Here is a 15,659-nt window from a genome sequence, read left to right on the forward strand (position 1 = left end):
TGGACAAGCGAAAGAGACGCCGAAAGAGCATATGCTTTTATTTGAAACAAAAGCATTGGCATTTTGTCGTTAAGATCATGATACTACAATTTACAAGTTAGAAGTCTTTCGAATTCTGTTACAATTTTTAGAGGCTTTTGGAAAAAACTGTTATGTAGTAAACATTAATTTGAAAGTTAAATATTTGCACTATCTTATTATACATAGAGGATAGCTTCATTTGATGAGTATTTTAATTCTCTTCTTAGTGGATTCCATCATGCCCCACTGTTGTAAGGGTACCATTCTTCTATTTCATAATATGTGATCAAGTCTACTCTTGTGTTTGTAATTCATTGTCCCGTTTAGTTTGGTGACTCAACCCAACTTACATGTTAGACAATGTATAGCCGCTCTCAAAATATTAACCGAAAAAATATTATTTTATTTATATGTATGTATATATTGTATGTTATATACAAAAGTTATATATATTGAATACCTTTTTCGGCTATCGAATGTATATAATTTTTGACGCAATCAAAAATTGATAGTACCCCAAACTGAATTGACTCATCAAACTATTGGGTCGAAATGGTATAACCTAACAGTGGGGGAAGTGCACAGTTAGCCACTAATAATACATATATTTACTTTTAAGTCACTATTTAAAATTTCTTTAGTCACTGCTTTAATAAACTTTAACTGCCCGGACGAAAATACCCTTCTGCTTATGTCCTTAACTTCAGGATAACATGTCCTTAACTTTTGAACTTGTAACTCTATGTTCAGGACTTCAGGACTACATGTCCTTGACTTTTGAACTTAACTTCAGGACTTCAGCACTACACGTCCTTAACTTTTGAACTTGTAACTGTAAGTTCAGGACCAAGTGTCCTTAACTTTTGAGCTTGTTGGTCTAAGTTCAGGACCTATTATCCTTAACTTTTGAGCTTCTTAGTCTAAGTTCAGGATCTATTGTCCTTAACTTTTGGGCTTCTTAGCCTAAGTTCAGGACCTATTGTCCTTAACTTTTGAGCTTGTTAGTCTAAGCTCATGACTTCATGACCTATTGTCCTTAACTTTTGAACTTGTAACTGTAAGTTCAGGACCTATTGTCCTTAACTTTTGAGCTTGTTAGTCTAAGTTAAGGACCAAGTGTCCTTAACTTTTGAACTTGTAATTCTAAGTTCAGGACCAAGGGTCCTTAACATTTGAACTTGAAACTCGAAGTTCAGGACCAAGTGTCCTTAACTTTTGAACTTGTAACTGTAAGTTAGGATCCATAACGTAGCAGAAAACAAAACGTCATTTGTATTTCTTAATTCAGTTTCTGACTGGTGTTATTTCATTGTTTAGTCAGCAACATTGCGTTCACAACCAAAATCTACAGTAGGAACTCCGGCCTATATCGCAAGTCTTATCAAGAAAAGAATATGATGGAAATGTAGGATATAATAACCTTAAAAATACAGCTTCAATTAATGAATTAATCTGTTGACCTAATCTTCAAGATTTATATGGAATGAATGTCACAAGAAATTAGGTTCTTTATGTAGAGAAAAAAAAAATGAAGAACTTGTAGGTTCTTTGTATAGCGGAAGACTGGAATGAAAAATCTACATTAAATGGATGTCACAGGAAATTTAAACGAAGAACTTATAGATCTTCATACAGCGAAAGACTGGAACGAAAACGAAGAACTTATAAGTTTTTCACAGTTCTTCTCCCTAACATGAAAAGAGATAGAAGAAAGGGTGACAAGTCTTTTCATATTAATTTTAATAGACTAGTGGCTACTATTGCTAAGCATTGAAAATAGTGGATAAAAAATAAATACCATTTTAAAAAGTGGCTTCTCCACACAATTTTTATCCTAATAGTTTAGAGAAATGTATTCACTTTCACCTCCTTTTTCTTTTTGAAAAGCAAAATGGGTTCGGTCATTTTGGAGGATTATGAGCCGTAAAAATAGCACGGTATAGCCAGTTTTCGGACAGGTCATTCAAAAATAGCCAGTGTTTACGAAGTCAATAAAAATAGCCATTATTTTGCTGCAACAGAGACTGATCCAGCATAATATACTGGAGTTCGGTGCACCTGTGTATGAACTGCAGCATATTATGCTGGACCGGTATACTTTGCTGACTCCAGTATAATGTACTGGAGACTGGAGCACCGGTGCTCCAAACTCCCGTATATTATACTGGACAATTATACTTGTTGGAACTCCAGTATATTATGCTGGAGTTCTAGTGTACTTATGCTGGAACTCCATCATATTATGCTGGAGTTCTGGCATACTTATCCTGGAACTCCGGTAGAATATGCTGGAGTTCAAGCATACTTATGCTGGAACTCCAGTATAATATACTGGCGTATTTTTTGGGTTTTGAATAGTGTTTTTGCTCAGATTTATCTTTACATGAAAAGTGGCTAAATTTTGATTACTTTTGAAATTGGACTATTTTTGAACGATCAGTTGTAAATCTGGCTATTTTTGAATTTCTCCCTTATGAGCCGTATTTGATCCATTTAGGCCCAATTTATTTTGAATCCAGCGAACTTTGGGCTCGTTCATTTGGCACTTCAGATGACGAAATTGTTTTAGGATTTTTAAAAAAAGGGACCCAGTCAAAGTTTCCTTGATGACTAAAGGAGCACCGTTCATCTACACGCTAAACCAATCCTTCCACAAGTATCAACTGCATGTTCCCCTGGATTTGCACAAAGTTAAAATAGTACTGACTAGCGAGTTTTCGAATTGGTCATTCAAAAATAATCAATATTTGCTAAGTCATTGAAAAATAGTCACTGTTTTACTGTAACAAAGACTGGTCCAGTATAATATACTAGATTTCGGTACACCTGTGTATAAACTTCCGGCATATTATGGTGTTCTAGTATACTTTGCTGGAACTCCAGTATAATATACGAGACTCTGCTGGAACTCCTTTATATTATACTGGAATTTCGGTATATTATGCAGGAGTATTTTTCGGACTTTGAACAGTGTTTTCATTCATATTTATATTTACATGAACAGTGGCTAAATTTCGATAACTTTTGAAAGTGTGGCCATTTTTGAATGACCACTTGTAAATCTGGCTATTTTTGAATTTCTCCCTTGCACAAATGATTTATATATTCTTTTTTCATTTGTCACCTTTTAAGTTTTGACCTTATTAAAAAAAGAACTATAAAAAAATAACTTTTTCGCCGGATTATATATGCAACAAAATCTCAAAATTTCTTATCTGATATTGGGCATAACTTAAAGTGAAATTCAAAAATAGTCAGATTTACACGTCGTAATTGAAAAATAGCCACTATTTAAAAAATAATCGAAATTTAGCGTCTCGTTCGGCTGCTTAAGGTTTCGAGCAGCTTCGTATTATGTGTTATGACTTGTATGTGTGATCGAGTTCGATTTTCGGATTATTCGGGATCAATTTGGAAGAAGAATTCTTGTTTAGAAGCTTAAGCGGTAAGAGTTGATCGGAGTTTGACTTTTGTACAGATGACTCCGAAATGGCGTTTTGATATTTTGAAGTTTTGAAAGGTTGAGAGGTTTGACCGGGAGTTGACTATATTGGGTCGGATTGCGATTTTGAGAGTTGGATTAGCTCCGTTGTGTCATCACGGACTTGCATGCAGAATTCGACGTCATTTCGGGTTGATTTGATATGTTTCGACACGAGTTTTGGAAGTTGGAAGATTTGGAAGTTTATAAGTTTGATTCGAGGTGCAATTCGTAGTATCGACATTGTTTGATGTGATTTGAGGCCTCGAGTAAGTCTGTGTTATATTATGGAACTTGATGGTATGCTTGGACGGGTTCCCAAGGGCCCCGTGTGTGTTTCGGACGAGCTTGAGATCATTTTCATGCTTTGGGCAAGTCTGGTTCTAGTGCTTCGCATCTGCGACATTTTAGAGCGCAAGTGCGGCTCCGCTTCTGCGTGAGTGTAATTGCTTCTACGATGATTAAGGCTTGGCAGGAATCTTTGCTTCTACGGAGTTTTGCACGCAGGTGCGATGGCCGCTTTTGCGGCGCAATGATCGCATATGCGAAGCTGTTCGCTTCTGCGGCTCGTTTGACCCTTCTGTGTTGTTGCAGGTGCGACTGTGTTTTCCACAGATGCGGATCCTGGCCTGGTAAGTTGGGTTCACAGATGCAAACTTTTCCTCGCAAATGCGAGGCTGCATATGCGGCGTCTCTGTTTGCAAATGCGCATAACCTGAGCAGAATCATATATTCGGGGGTTTGAGGGATTTTATTATTTTTAGAGTTGTAGACCTCGGTTTTGGACGATTTTGGAGGGGTTCTTCACGAATTTGATTTTGGGTAAGTATTCTCTATCCAAAATTGATTATATTTTATGATCTCATACTTATTTACATCATTAATTGGTGAATTGAATGGAAGAAAATAGGATTTTTATAAAAAAAAAATCAAAAATGTAAAATGAGGATTTGAAGGGCGATTTGATTTTAGAATTTGATAATCCGGAATTATTTTTTGTGAGTTTTATTTATGTTATGAAATTATTTTGGCTAGATTTGAGCCATTCGGATGTTGTTTCATACGAGAAGGTCATTTTTGAGTGTCGGTCTAGCTTCTTTGAGATAAGTACCTTGCCTAATGTCACGATCCAGATTTTCTGCCCTCGGGAGTCGTGATGGCACATACTAATGAAAGCTAGGCAAGCCAACCATTTGAACAAATTACCCTTTCCCCATTTTAATTCTTTAACAAATGTGAATCAACAGTTTATAAATAACGAAAATTAAATAAGCGGATGAAATAATTAAACCATTAAAATAATTCCAATACGATTTCTTAAACAAAAACTACCCAGAACTGGTGTCAAAATTTCACACACGGTCTAGGAATACTACAAACGAAGTCTGAAAGATAAATAATACACTCTTTCTGAAATACGTAAATGAAACAGGATGAAGGGATAGAGGGAGACGCTAGGGCCTGCGGACGCTTGCAGGACTACCTTAGATATTCGTATGGACTGAAGGCAGCCACCCAAAGCTAAGGTCCAAAAGCTGTTGTGCCGGGATCTGCACACAGTGCAGAGTGTAGTATCAGTACAACCGACCCCATGTGCTAGTAAGTGCCTAGCCTAACCTCGGCGAAGTAGTGACGAGGCTAGAACCAGACTACTAAGTAAACTTGTGCAGTTAAAGTATATACAACGGAAAGTAAATGCATGAATGTACAGTTAATAATGGGAGGGGGAAGCATGTTGTGGGGGAAACATCAATTAAGAATAGAAAGACAACAAGTAAATACGAGGAACACCATATCTCAATTATCATCAAGAACCAGAAATCAAACAAGTGCACGACATCACCCTTCGTGCTTTTACTCTCGTCCTCACCATGAGAATCAATATAAACTGCATGACATCACCCTTCGTGCTTTTACTCTCATCCTCACCATAAAATCAATATAATCGGCACAGAATTGTACATCATGCGACACGACATCACCCTTCGTGTTTTACACCCTTCCTCACAAAATCATACACGACATCACTCTTCGTGCTTTAACACTCTCCTACCAAAGCAATGTACGACATTACCCTTCGTTCTTTAACACTCTTCCTCACCTAAACAACAATCACAAGCAATAGGACAAGGAAATAAATGAAATTACAATAAAATCTCGGCAAGGGAACAATAGTTCAACAATCAAATCCCGGTAAGGGAACAATATCAAAAACATCAACATCCCGACAAGGGAGATAACATTAAAAGCAACAACATCCTGGCAAGGGAGACAATATAATAATTCTCTTCTCTTTTTCACTTTTACTTCACAACTCTCTCCACAACTTGAGCCAATGCTCTATAAGGTTCAATTGCCAATTATACTTCCACAATTCATTATGCAACTTGAGCCAATGCTCTTTAATACTCAAATACCACTATTTCTTCCACAAACTTTACTACAACAACAACAACAACCCAGTATAATCCCACTTAGTGGGGTCTGGGGAGGGTAGTATGTACGCAGACCTTACCCCTACCCTGGGGTAGAGAGACTGTTTCCAAATAGACCTCCGGCATCCTTCCCTCCAAGAACTTTTCACCTTGATCTTGGGGAGACTCGAACTCACAACCTCTTGGTTGGAAGTGGAGGTTGCTTACCATCAGAGCAACCCCTCTTGTCTAAAATAATAGAAATCATCACAAAAGGGCATGAACAATACAAACGGAGTCAAAATAATCATTATGTAAGACTCATGGACATGCTTGACACCAACGTATAGATACTCGTCACCATGCCTATACGGCGTACTCAACAAATAACACATAGAAAATAGGACACGACTCCGGATCCCTCAAGCTAAGATTAGACAAAACACTTACCTCGATGCTACGAACACAATTCAAGTCTCAACTATCGCTTTACCTCTTGATTCCACCACCAATCCACTCGTATCTAGCCATAAGTTACTTAACTATATCACTAAATGCTAAATGAATCAATTCTAATGCATAAAAATAGATATTATAAAGTCAAAACAATAGGTTCGAACTAAAACCCGATTACCCATGTCACACCTCCTTTTTCCTACACCCGAAAAGGTATAAGGGAGTTTTTTTCAATTTAAGTGACAATCGAAACGGGATTATTATTTGAAATTCAGAGTCGCCACTTGGGATAATTTATGGTGTCCCAAGTCACCGGTTTAAAATCCCTTGATTTTAAACCGAGGAAGGTTGACTCTTATTTATGGTCCGTGAACACAGAAGACCGGATAAGAAATTGTGTTAACCCGGGAGAAGGTGTTAGGCATTCCCGGGTTCTGTGGTTTTAGCACGGTCGTTCAACTATTATTATTGGCCTAGTTACCTGATTTATTGCACGTTTTAAACCTATTGGGCATTTTTAACTTTATAACCACTTTTATTTATTTAAGGAATTAATTCAAGGTAATTTAAAACACATCGTAAGCCACGCTACATGAAATGCACCCATGGTTCCCCACACATTCTATTTAACCTTGTTGGAAATTAGAATCGGGTCACCTGAAATGTATAATCGGGTTTCAGTAATTACAAATCACAACTATATCACGGGAACCATACCCGTAGCCACGATAATGATCTAATTAATGCGCCTAAAGCAAACTACGAAATTCAATATATATATATATATATATATATATATATATATATATATATATATATATATATATATATATATACATATATATTATTACTAACACATATATGTACAAATTCATGGCAGTGTCAAATTTCCATATTTTAAGGTATGCCACTCATCATTTTTCGCAAGGATGAATGCTGGTAAGAAGAGAGATACTGATGGAAAGGAATGTTAGCAAAGAAAATGCTCTTCCCAAATATCTGCTCGATAAAATATATGCTTTCCTTTACAAGTACAAAGGTAACGTGACATCCTCTCCCAATATACCAAGAAGATGAACCAACCGCTTTATTATTCAGGAAAATCCAATAACAGAAATGAACAAAATCACCCGCAACAGAACTTCTTAAGTAGCTGTAAATTTCTTCTATATTTATCTAAATACAGAGCCTCCAACAAATTGAAACTCGGCAACTCAAACGGAACCTCCAATCCAGACCTCAGAAACTTGCCGGAACCGTAACAAAACACAACAACAACAACAGTTGCTTGTGTGTGTCGTTGCTGGTTGTTTTTAGTGAAGTAGGGGTGTCCAAGGTTAGAGATGGTTGAAGCATTAGAGGAGAATATGGGGACCTTCTCTGTTGTGTGTTCAACGGCTGAGCTGTTGAAGAGAAGAAAAAGCAACGATGGGTGTTCTGCGGCGCTACTTCAGGTCTACGGCTGTAGATTTTGAGTGAATCCATGAGGAATTTCTGGAGCTGAGTGGAGTAAGGCGGGGTCTAGGTTTTAGGGATTCATTCACGGGGTATGAAGAAGAAGAAGATGTTGGGGGGAGGGAGGGTGGTTGATGAAAACGACGCTGATTCTTTTCTATTTTTGGGATCTTCCGTTTTGGCTGCTTTTTCCCAGATTTTTAGGCCAGCTCTTTTCCCTGTTCTTATCTTTCTTGGTGAGCTCTCCCGTCTATATATTAGTGTGTGTATATATTCATTTCTTTGTAAAGAAAGAGAATCTTCCAAGAAAAATTGTGGGGCCCCTTGGCAAAAAACGTGAGTGAGAATTAAAAAAATGGGATGCATGTGGAGTTTGTTATGGAGAGATAAGGTGATGGGGTCCACATTTCATTTGATTTTCTTTGCACTTTTTTGCTTTTCACGTTCCTCTCTTCTCTTGCCTCTTTTCCTTTTTCTTGTTTGTTTTTTTTTCATTTTTTATCCTTTTATATTTATATTTTTAATTCTAAAAATGAATTTAAATACTAGTTTTATGTAAAATAATAAGGAAAAATTTTAAAAAATTTAAATACTACTCAATATTTACTAAATATGTACAACTTAAAATCATACTAAGCCAAGTAAAAATATTTTTTTAACTTCTCTTTTTATCTTTTATAAAAATATCAATAAGCTAAAATAAAAGGAAATATTTTGTAGTTTTTAAAATTTTTAAGATTGAATAAGGCAAAAAGAAAAAAAAATTAAATAGCGTTTTTAGGCCTAAAACCAACACCTAAGCACTAAAATGTATAGAATTTCGGGGAGGGTCAAAAATTACATGTCTACAACTGCCCCTCTTTGACTAGAAATACGAAGAGTTTTCAGACAAAGAACGACTAGATAAGTTTTTTGACCCGACCCTTATTTAGGGAGACCAAAACTATGAGGAAGGAGAATGTGACCGAGCCCTGGTATCTCAGCTGCCTACATATCCTTGGCTATAAGGAAATCAGGCCACGTGTAGTTCAGACGTGAATGAGGTGATGGAGTATACTGAGGTGGAGAGTGGGTCGAGGTGCCGTTCTATCAAGGTTCTGGTCTGCGGTCTTGTTATTACATCAAAATCAAAAATTAAAAAGACTAACTAAGCCTACCAACTACGAGTTACAAGATTCTCATCTATAAGTTTTCTAAAGCTTGATCTTGAGTCTTGAATGATCCTTCATGCAGACTGTGGATTTGAACCTTGACACTTGCTAGTTGCAGGTGCTAGTTCATTCTTCTTCATCTTTTCGGATCAAAACCGGACCCCACACCATGCTTGTGACTTCAGTCATGCCTTGAGCAGCTCACATCTTTCATCAACTTCTGCATTTAGGTTCACTTCTTGCCTTTCTTTCTTTTTTTATTTATTATGGATTGTGACTAACTTCTATTGATCATCTCGAACTATTGACTCGCATTCTTGCCTCGAGCTTCTTTTGTTGCTGACTTGACTTGCATTCTGAGGTGAATTCCCCTATTCTCCAAGTAGGCGCCTGATTGCCGATACTCAAACTGTCTTCCTTCGAAACTTGGACTGCCTTCTCCTTGTTCTCCAGGTGGGCGCCTGATTGTCAATACTTGCACTGTTTTTCCTTGAACTGTTTTCCCTTTATTTTTTACGTGGGTGCCTGATTACTGAACTTGAACTGCCTTCCTTTGAACAATGCTACTTTTCCTTTGTTCTCCAGGTGGGCGCCTGATTACCAACATTTGAGTTGTCTTCCTTTCCTCTAAAACTTGAATTGTTTTCCAGGTGGGCGCTTGATTGCTGAACTTGAACCGTCTTCCTTTGAACACTGCTGCTTTCCCTTTGTTCTTCAGGTGGGTGCCCCATTTCCAATACTTGCACTGTTTTTCCTCGAAACTTGACTTGTTTTCCCTTTGTTCTCCAGGTGAGCTCCTGATAGATGTCTTCCTTTGAACATTGCTGTTTTCCCTTTATTCTCCAGGTGGGTGCCTGATTACAAACATTTGCACTGCTTCTCCTTGAGACTTGAACTATTTCCCTTTATTCTCCAGTGGGCGCCTGATTACTAATACTTGAATTGCTTTCCCTTTGTTCTCCAGGTGGGTGCCTGCTACTGACTTGAAACTTCAAATGAATTCTGAAATGAGTTCCCTTGTTCTCCAAGTGGGCGCTTGGTACTACAATAAAACAGACAAGACAAAAGAAACTTTTCTGCCCCAGTTTGTACTAGGAAGATTTGTGAGTTGTTAGCAAAACTATAAATCACCTACGATGTTGATGAAGGATGCAATGATGAGAGTAAAATTAATGACTCGACTTGGATGTGCGTCTCTTAAAAGTGATTGAGCTTGCGGAAAACTATAAACTAAGCTTGACTAAAGTAAAGACTGACCCTATTATCCAGGCGTGGTCCCTGATTTCAAGAAAACTAAACATTGATAACTTAAGAAAACTAAAAATTAACCCCTCTTTTTTTCAAATTTAGACTTCCCCTTTTTAAAAAAAAATTATTATACTAGGAGAAAATTCATCGGACTAGGTTTTCTATCTTAGGAGAAAGATTGATCAGACAAAGATTTTGATCCTATGAGATAGTTCACCAGACTAGGTCGTTTTTTCTTTCTTTCTTTTTTGGTATCTTAGGAGAAAGATTCATCAGACTAAGATTTCTATCCTAGGAGAAAGTTCATCAGACTAGGTCCATTTTTTGGTCTCTTAGGAGAAAGATTCATCAGACTAAGATTTCTATCTTAGGAGAAAGTTCATCAGAATAGGTCTTCTATCTTAGGAGAAAGATTCATCAGACTAAGATTTTGATCCTAGGATAAAATTCATTAGACTAAGTCTTTTTTTTTGTTATCTTAGGAGAAAGATTCATCAGACTAAGATTTCTATCCTAGGAGAAAGTTCATCAGACTAGGTTTTCTATCTTAGGAGAAAGATTCATCAGACTAAGATTTTGATGCTAGGAGAAAGTTCATCAGACTATGTATTTTTTTTGTTATCTTAGGAGAAAAATTCATCAGACTAAGATTTTTATTGGGAGAAAAATCCATCAGACTAGGACTTTTTATCCTAGGGGGGAAAATGTGAAGATCAATGGCAAAATTTTATGCACAATAGCAAGACAAATAAAGGCAATGATTTGAGAAACTTCCTTTTGTCGGCTCTTCTCTTCTTTTCTTTTTCTTCTCTTTTTGTTTTTTTCCTTTTTTTCTTTTCTTTTGAACCACTTTTCTTGCACTGCTTTGTTCCTGTTTCATACAAAGAAAAATTTGTCAGTTTTGAAAATGGTGGTCGGTTTGTGGCCTTGAGTCTTCGGCAGCTTGGCTTCTGCTCAATCAGCTTGAGTCGATTTTAAGAGGCTTTTACTCTGTATCAACCCTAATTGTTTCACACCCAATACTATTTGTTTTTGTGGCTCAATTAGCCTTATTCCAATTGGATATCTTTGCTTAGATGACCTTTTCTGATATCTTGAATGACTTCCTGCTTTTTGAGCAATTTGTCTGTCAGAGAGAATCACCAATCATCTTAGCTTGCACCAAGTAGGCTGACAAGAGTATTTTGGGGAAGCCTTTGCATGAATCTTCAAGACATGTTGACAGTAACAACTAAGTGTGCTGGCCAAATTTACTTTGTGCAACTGAAAAGCTGGTAGCAGATTTTAAAATCTTTTCTCGCTTCTTTTGACAAGGACTGACTCATAGTAAAAAACAGAATGATGCAAAGAAACAAGTATTAACAAGAAATGCCCATGTCGGAAGGACAGAAGGAAGAGTTCTTTTTTCTTTTTTTTTTCTTTTCCTTTTTTTTTCCAATAACTAGCCTTAATAATTATGACATGTATTTTGGACTTAACGGTCGATCTACCAAACTAATCCACTCTTCCCTTTTACTATTCTTATGACCTTTTGAAGTTGGGCTTGTTCGTGCCGATCCATTGCATCAGCTTCACGACTCACTTTCAACTAGTGGCGCCCCGAGGGATTTTCACCAAAAGTCTCTCTCATTTGTTTATCTCTGCTTACCATCGCCTTACAGTGCCCGTGAAGGTTTTCACTAGCTAGACTCTCTCATTTTTTCTTTCTCACTTTTTTCTGTTGCTTTCTTGAGCAACTTAACAGTGTTCTATGCTGCATGACAACCGTTGCTTATTGCATGTTTCTCTTGGCATTATTGAAGGCATATCGGGATGTATTTATTTGGAAGGATTTTGGATAGGGTTGGAAAGAAAGGACATCATGAAGGCTCAAATTAGACTAAAAGTAAAGGGATTGTTGACTTACAATTATTGGAATCGACTCTTTCAAAAGTGAAATAAAATCTCTGTCCTAGTTTCAGCTATTGGGGATTGTTTTGGGATTATTTATTTATTTATTTGAATTCTTATTTAGTTGGACCAAACCGTGAGGCTGCCTACGTATCCTTTTTTTTAAGGAATCAGATCGAACGTAGTTCAAACATCTGTCCTAAACTATTTTTCATCTTTCTTTCTGTTTTTTTTTCTTTTTCTCTTTTTTCTTTTTCTTTTTTCTCTCTCTTTTTTTGTTTGCCCCAACGTCTATTTTTGAGGGCATGGACCTTTAACAATTCTTTTCTTCTACTTTTTTTTTCACTTAGAACTTTCTAAAAGCTTCCCCAGTTTGTACTCTTGGGGCATGGAGTTTTATTGTTATTTCATTTTTTTTACTTTTGACTCTAAACTTGATTCCAAAAGACGGTGGTCAAAGAAAATAACACAGGCTCAAAGGGGTGACAGAGGGTATAAAGTGTTTGGGTAGCAGAAAAAGGGCCTCCTAGCCTCAAGAATGCCAATCATGGTATCCTTTTGTGATCACAACATTGGTGAACATATTTATTGGTGTGCTGTGGTCACAAGACACTTTCCATCCCTTAATGTCAAACTTTCCCACAAACTTCAATTGATTAAACATCCTCAAGTCCGATCTTCACAATGATTTGAAGGTGAATTTTACATGACCTTAATTTCAAAGTATTTCAACTCTTTATTCATCCTCAAAAGTGTTTTTTTAGTTATCCAATTCCAGATTAAATCAGTTTCTAAGATCTGGCCCAACTTTTTCCATGCATGTCATGTTTTTAGAACTAGCGGGAAAAGAACTGAGCATGGAATGACATAGAAGGAAAAACTCTATTTTATTGAGTAAACAACAAGACAAACAACCTAAAATCCGAGTTATAGACCTAAAATAACTCGGCAAATGAAAATAGCTACAAAACATGCATACAAGACTCACACTAACGAAATAGAGAGATAGAAGGGTTTGACTCAATAAAACAAATAAAATCTGGATTACAACCCTGAAATAACCTAGATAATAGAAAAAACATCAAAACAAACTACCAAGATTCCTTCTTAGTGATGAGAGAAAGACTTTTCAATTGTTAAGGTTGACATTTAACCACAAATATGCTCATCAGAATCACCATGGTCTTCTCTGATTTCAGTCGGCAAGTTCCCGAGAGGATTCTCATACTCCATGTCACTAGGTATCATCCCCATAAAGTGTGCATCATAATGTACAGGTAAAGGATTCTGCGTGATATTCTGGGTGTTACTGTCTTGGATCACAATCAATTTTTTCTGGATCATCCTTTCTATTTCTCTTTTCAAATCCTGACAACTTTCAATATCGTGCCCCTGGGCATTGGAATGGTATTCAAACCTTTTAGAAGGGTCAAAACTTCTTGCATGTGGGTCCACATGATTTGGAGGAATGGGTGCAATCATGTCGTAATGCTTTAACTTCTCAAACAAGCTTGCAGAAGAATCTCCTATTGGTATAAAATTAGCTTTCAACCTTTGTTCCGCTCTATATCCCTGGCTTGGATGTGGCTTATAGGGTACTTGAAAATTTTGTGGAGGCTGGAGGAGATTTTGCGATGCTTGTGCTCGCCTTCTAGGGTGTTTTGGTGGCTGGCGAACATACTGAGGTGAAGCAACAGAGTATTGAGGGTTCTGAGGTGGCTAATAGTACTTAGGGGAGTCATGGAAAACCTGAGAAGGCTGCTCATACCTTCGAGATGTTCTCCTGGGACCTCTTCTCGACCCTGATGTCATCATGATTTCTTCAAACTTCTCATTCGTGTTACCAAAATTATCGGAGTCAATCTGGAAAGCCTGAGTTGCGGCTTTGAGAACTGCTTGACTTATAATCCTGCCCGTCTTAAGGCCATTCTCTACTATTTCTCCCATTTTGATTGCTTTCGAGAAGGATTTTCCAACTACGGACATCATGTTTTGGAAGTAATCTGGCTCTTGAACCTTAAAGAAGACAGTGATTAGCTCGTGGTCATCCATGGGTGGCTTAACTCTAGCTGCTTGTTCTCTCCATTTAATAGCATATTCCCTGAAACTTTTAGTTGGTTTCTGCTTCGGGTTTGAAAGGGAATTGTGGTCTGGGGCAATGTCAATGTTGTATTGGAACTGTTTGACAAAGGCTCGGGCCATGTCATCCCAGACATACCAGTGAGAGGTGTTTTGATCCATAAACCATTCGGAGGCCACACCCGTAAGGCTTTCCCCAAAATAAGCCATAAGTAATTCTTCCTTTCCTCCCACACTTCTTTGTTGATTGCAATACTTTTTCAGGTGGGCCATGGGATTTCCATGTCCATCATACTTTTCAAATTTGGGGATCTTGAAACCCAGTGGCAAACGAACATCGGGGAACATACATAGATCCGTGAAGGCAATACTCTTCTGGCCTGCCAACCCTTACATGTTTTTTAATTGTTGTTCTTAGCTTTTCAGTCTTTGGGTCATTTCTTCTTGTGCCATCTTTCGGGTAGGCTTCTCAATGTTTGCAGGAAGCTCAAATAGGTACGAGTGGTACTCAGAAGAGTGGTACTGCTCTTGCTGGATAGCAAATTGTGACTCATGACGAGGTTGTCCTTGGCCATTGGCCCATGCTTGACACATTTTGGTCATTTGTTGTTTCAGTATTCTATTTTTCTCAACCACAGTAGACTTTTGTTGAACCCTCTGACCTTGAGTCTCTTGAGCATTTGTAACAACTTTGATGTCAGTTGTCATTGATATTTTTTTCTTGAATCTTGTGTGGCCAGCTTACCAAAAACCAACCACCTTAAACTTTCTTCATAATTCAAAACAAAAGATACGTTAGAATGGACTCAGTCAGTCCTTATTATTATCATCATTTTTTTTCTTTTTCTTTTTTATTTTTTTAATGGTGATCGAACCTGATGTGGGTTGCCTACGTATCATGTGGGAACATGAATCAGATCTTGCGTAGTTCGGGAAGATCAAGAATAAAGGGAATAAACTAAATCTTCTTTTTTGGTTTTTGAATTTAAATTTTTTTCTTTTAAATTTTCGAAAGAAAGACTTATAAGAAGAAAGAGAATATTTTTGGATTTTAATTTTGATTTTTTTTTTCAGAATTTTTGAAAAGAAAGGCTTCTAAAGAAGAATGATTTTTTTTTTGGAATTTCGAAAGAAAAACTTCTAAAGAAGAAAGAAAATATTTTTGAATTTTTGGACTTTTATTTTGAATTTATGAAAGAAATACTTCTAAAGAAAAAAGAAATTATTTTTGAATATTGAATTTTCTTTTCAATTTTTGAAAGAAGAACGAAAATATTTTTGGATTGTGAGAAGAAATTAAAAGAAAATATTTTTGTATTTTATAAAAAATTGGGGTCTAAAAGCAAGTAATGAAAAATATTTTTGGATTTTTTGAAAATTGTGGGCCGGAACCGATTAGGTTTGCCTACGTATCTCACATCCGGTGAGAATCAGACCAACGTAGTTAGCAGTTTTGACAGAATA

The 15,659-nt window shown here is 36.9% G+C and overlaps 1 protein-coding gene across 1 annotated transcript; it reads right to left on the bottom strand.

Annotated features, from left to right (window-relative positions):
• Positions 1–13,265: 13,265 nt before the first annotated feature.
• On the bottom strand, positions 13,266–14,543 carry LOC138872025 (uncharacterized). Its single transcript, XM_070149971.1, has 2 exons — positions 13,866–14,543; positions 13,266–13,784 (listed from the first exon to the last, which is right to left on the bottom strand). Exons 1-2 carry the CDS (start codon positions 14,541–14,543, stop codon positions 13,266–13,268), a joined length of 1,197 nt encoding a protein of 398 aa, XP_070006072.1.
• Between the last annotated feature and the right edge of the window lie 1,116 nt (positions 14,544–15,659).

The sequence above is a fragment of the Nicotiana sylvestris genome, chromosome 6, assembly GCF_000393655.2.
Source record: "Nicotiana sylvestris chromosome 6, ASM39365v2, whole genome shotgun sequence".
Lineage (NCBI taxonomy): Eukaryota > Viridiplantae > Streptophyta > Magnoliopsida > Solanales > Solanaceae > Nicotiana > Nicotiana sylvestris.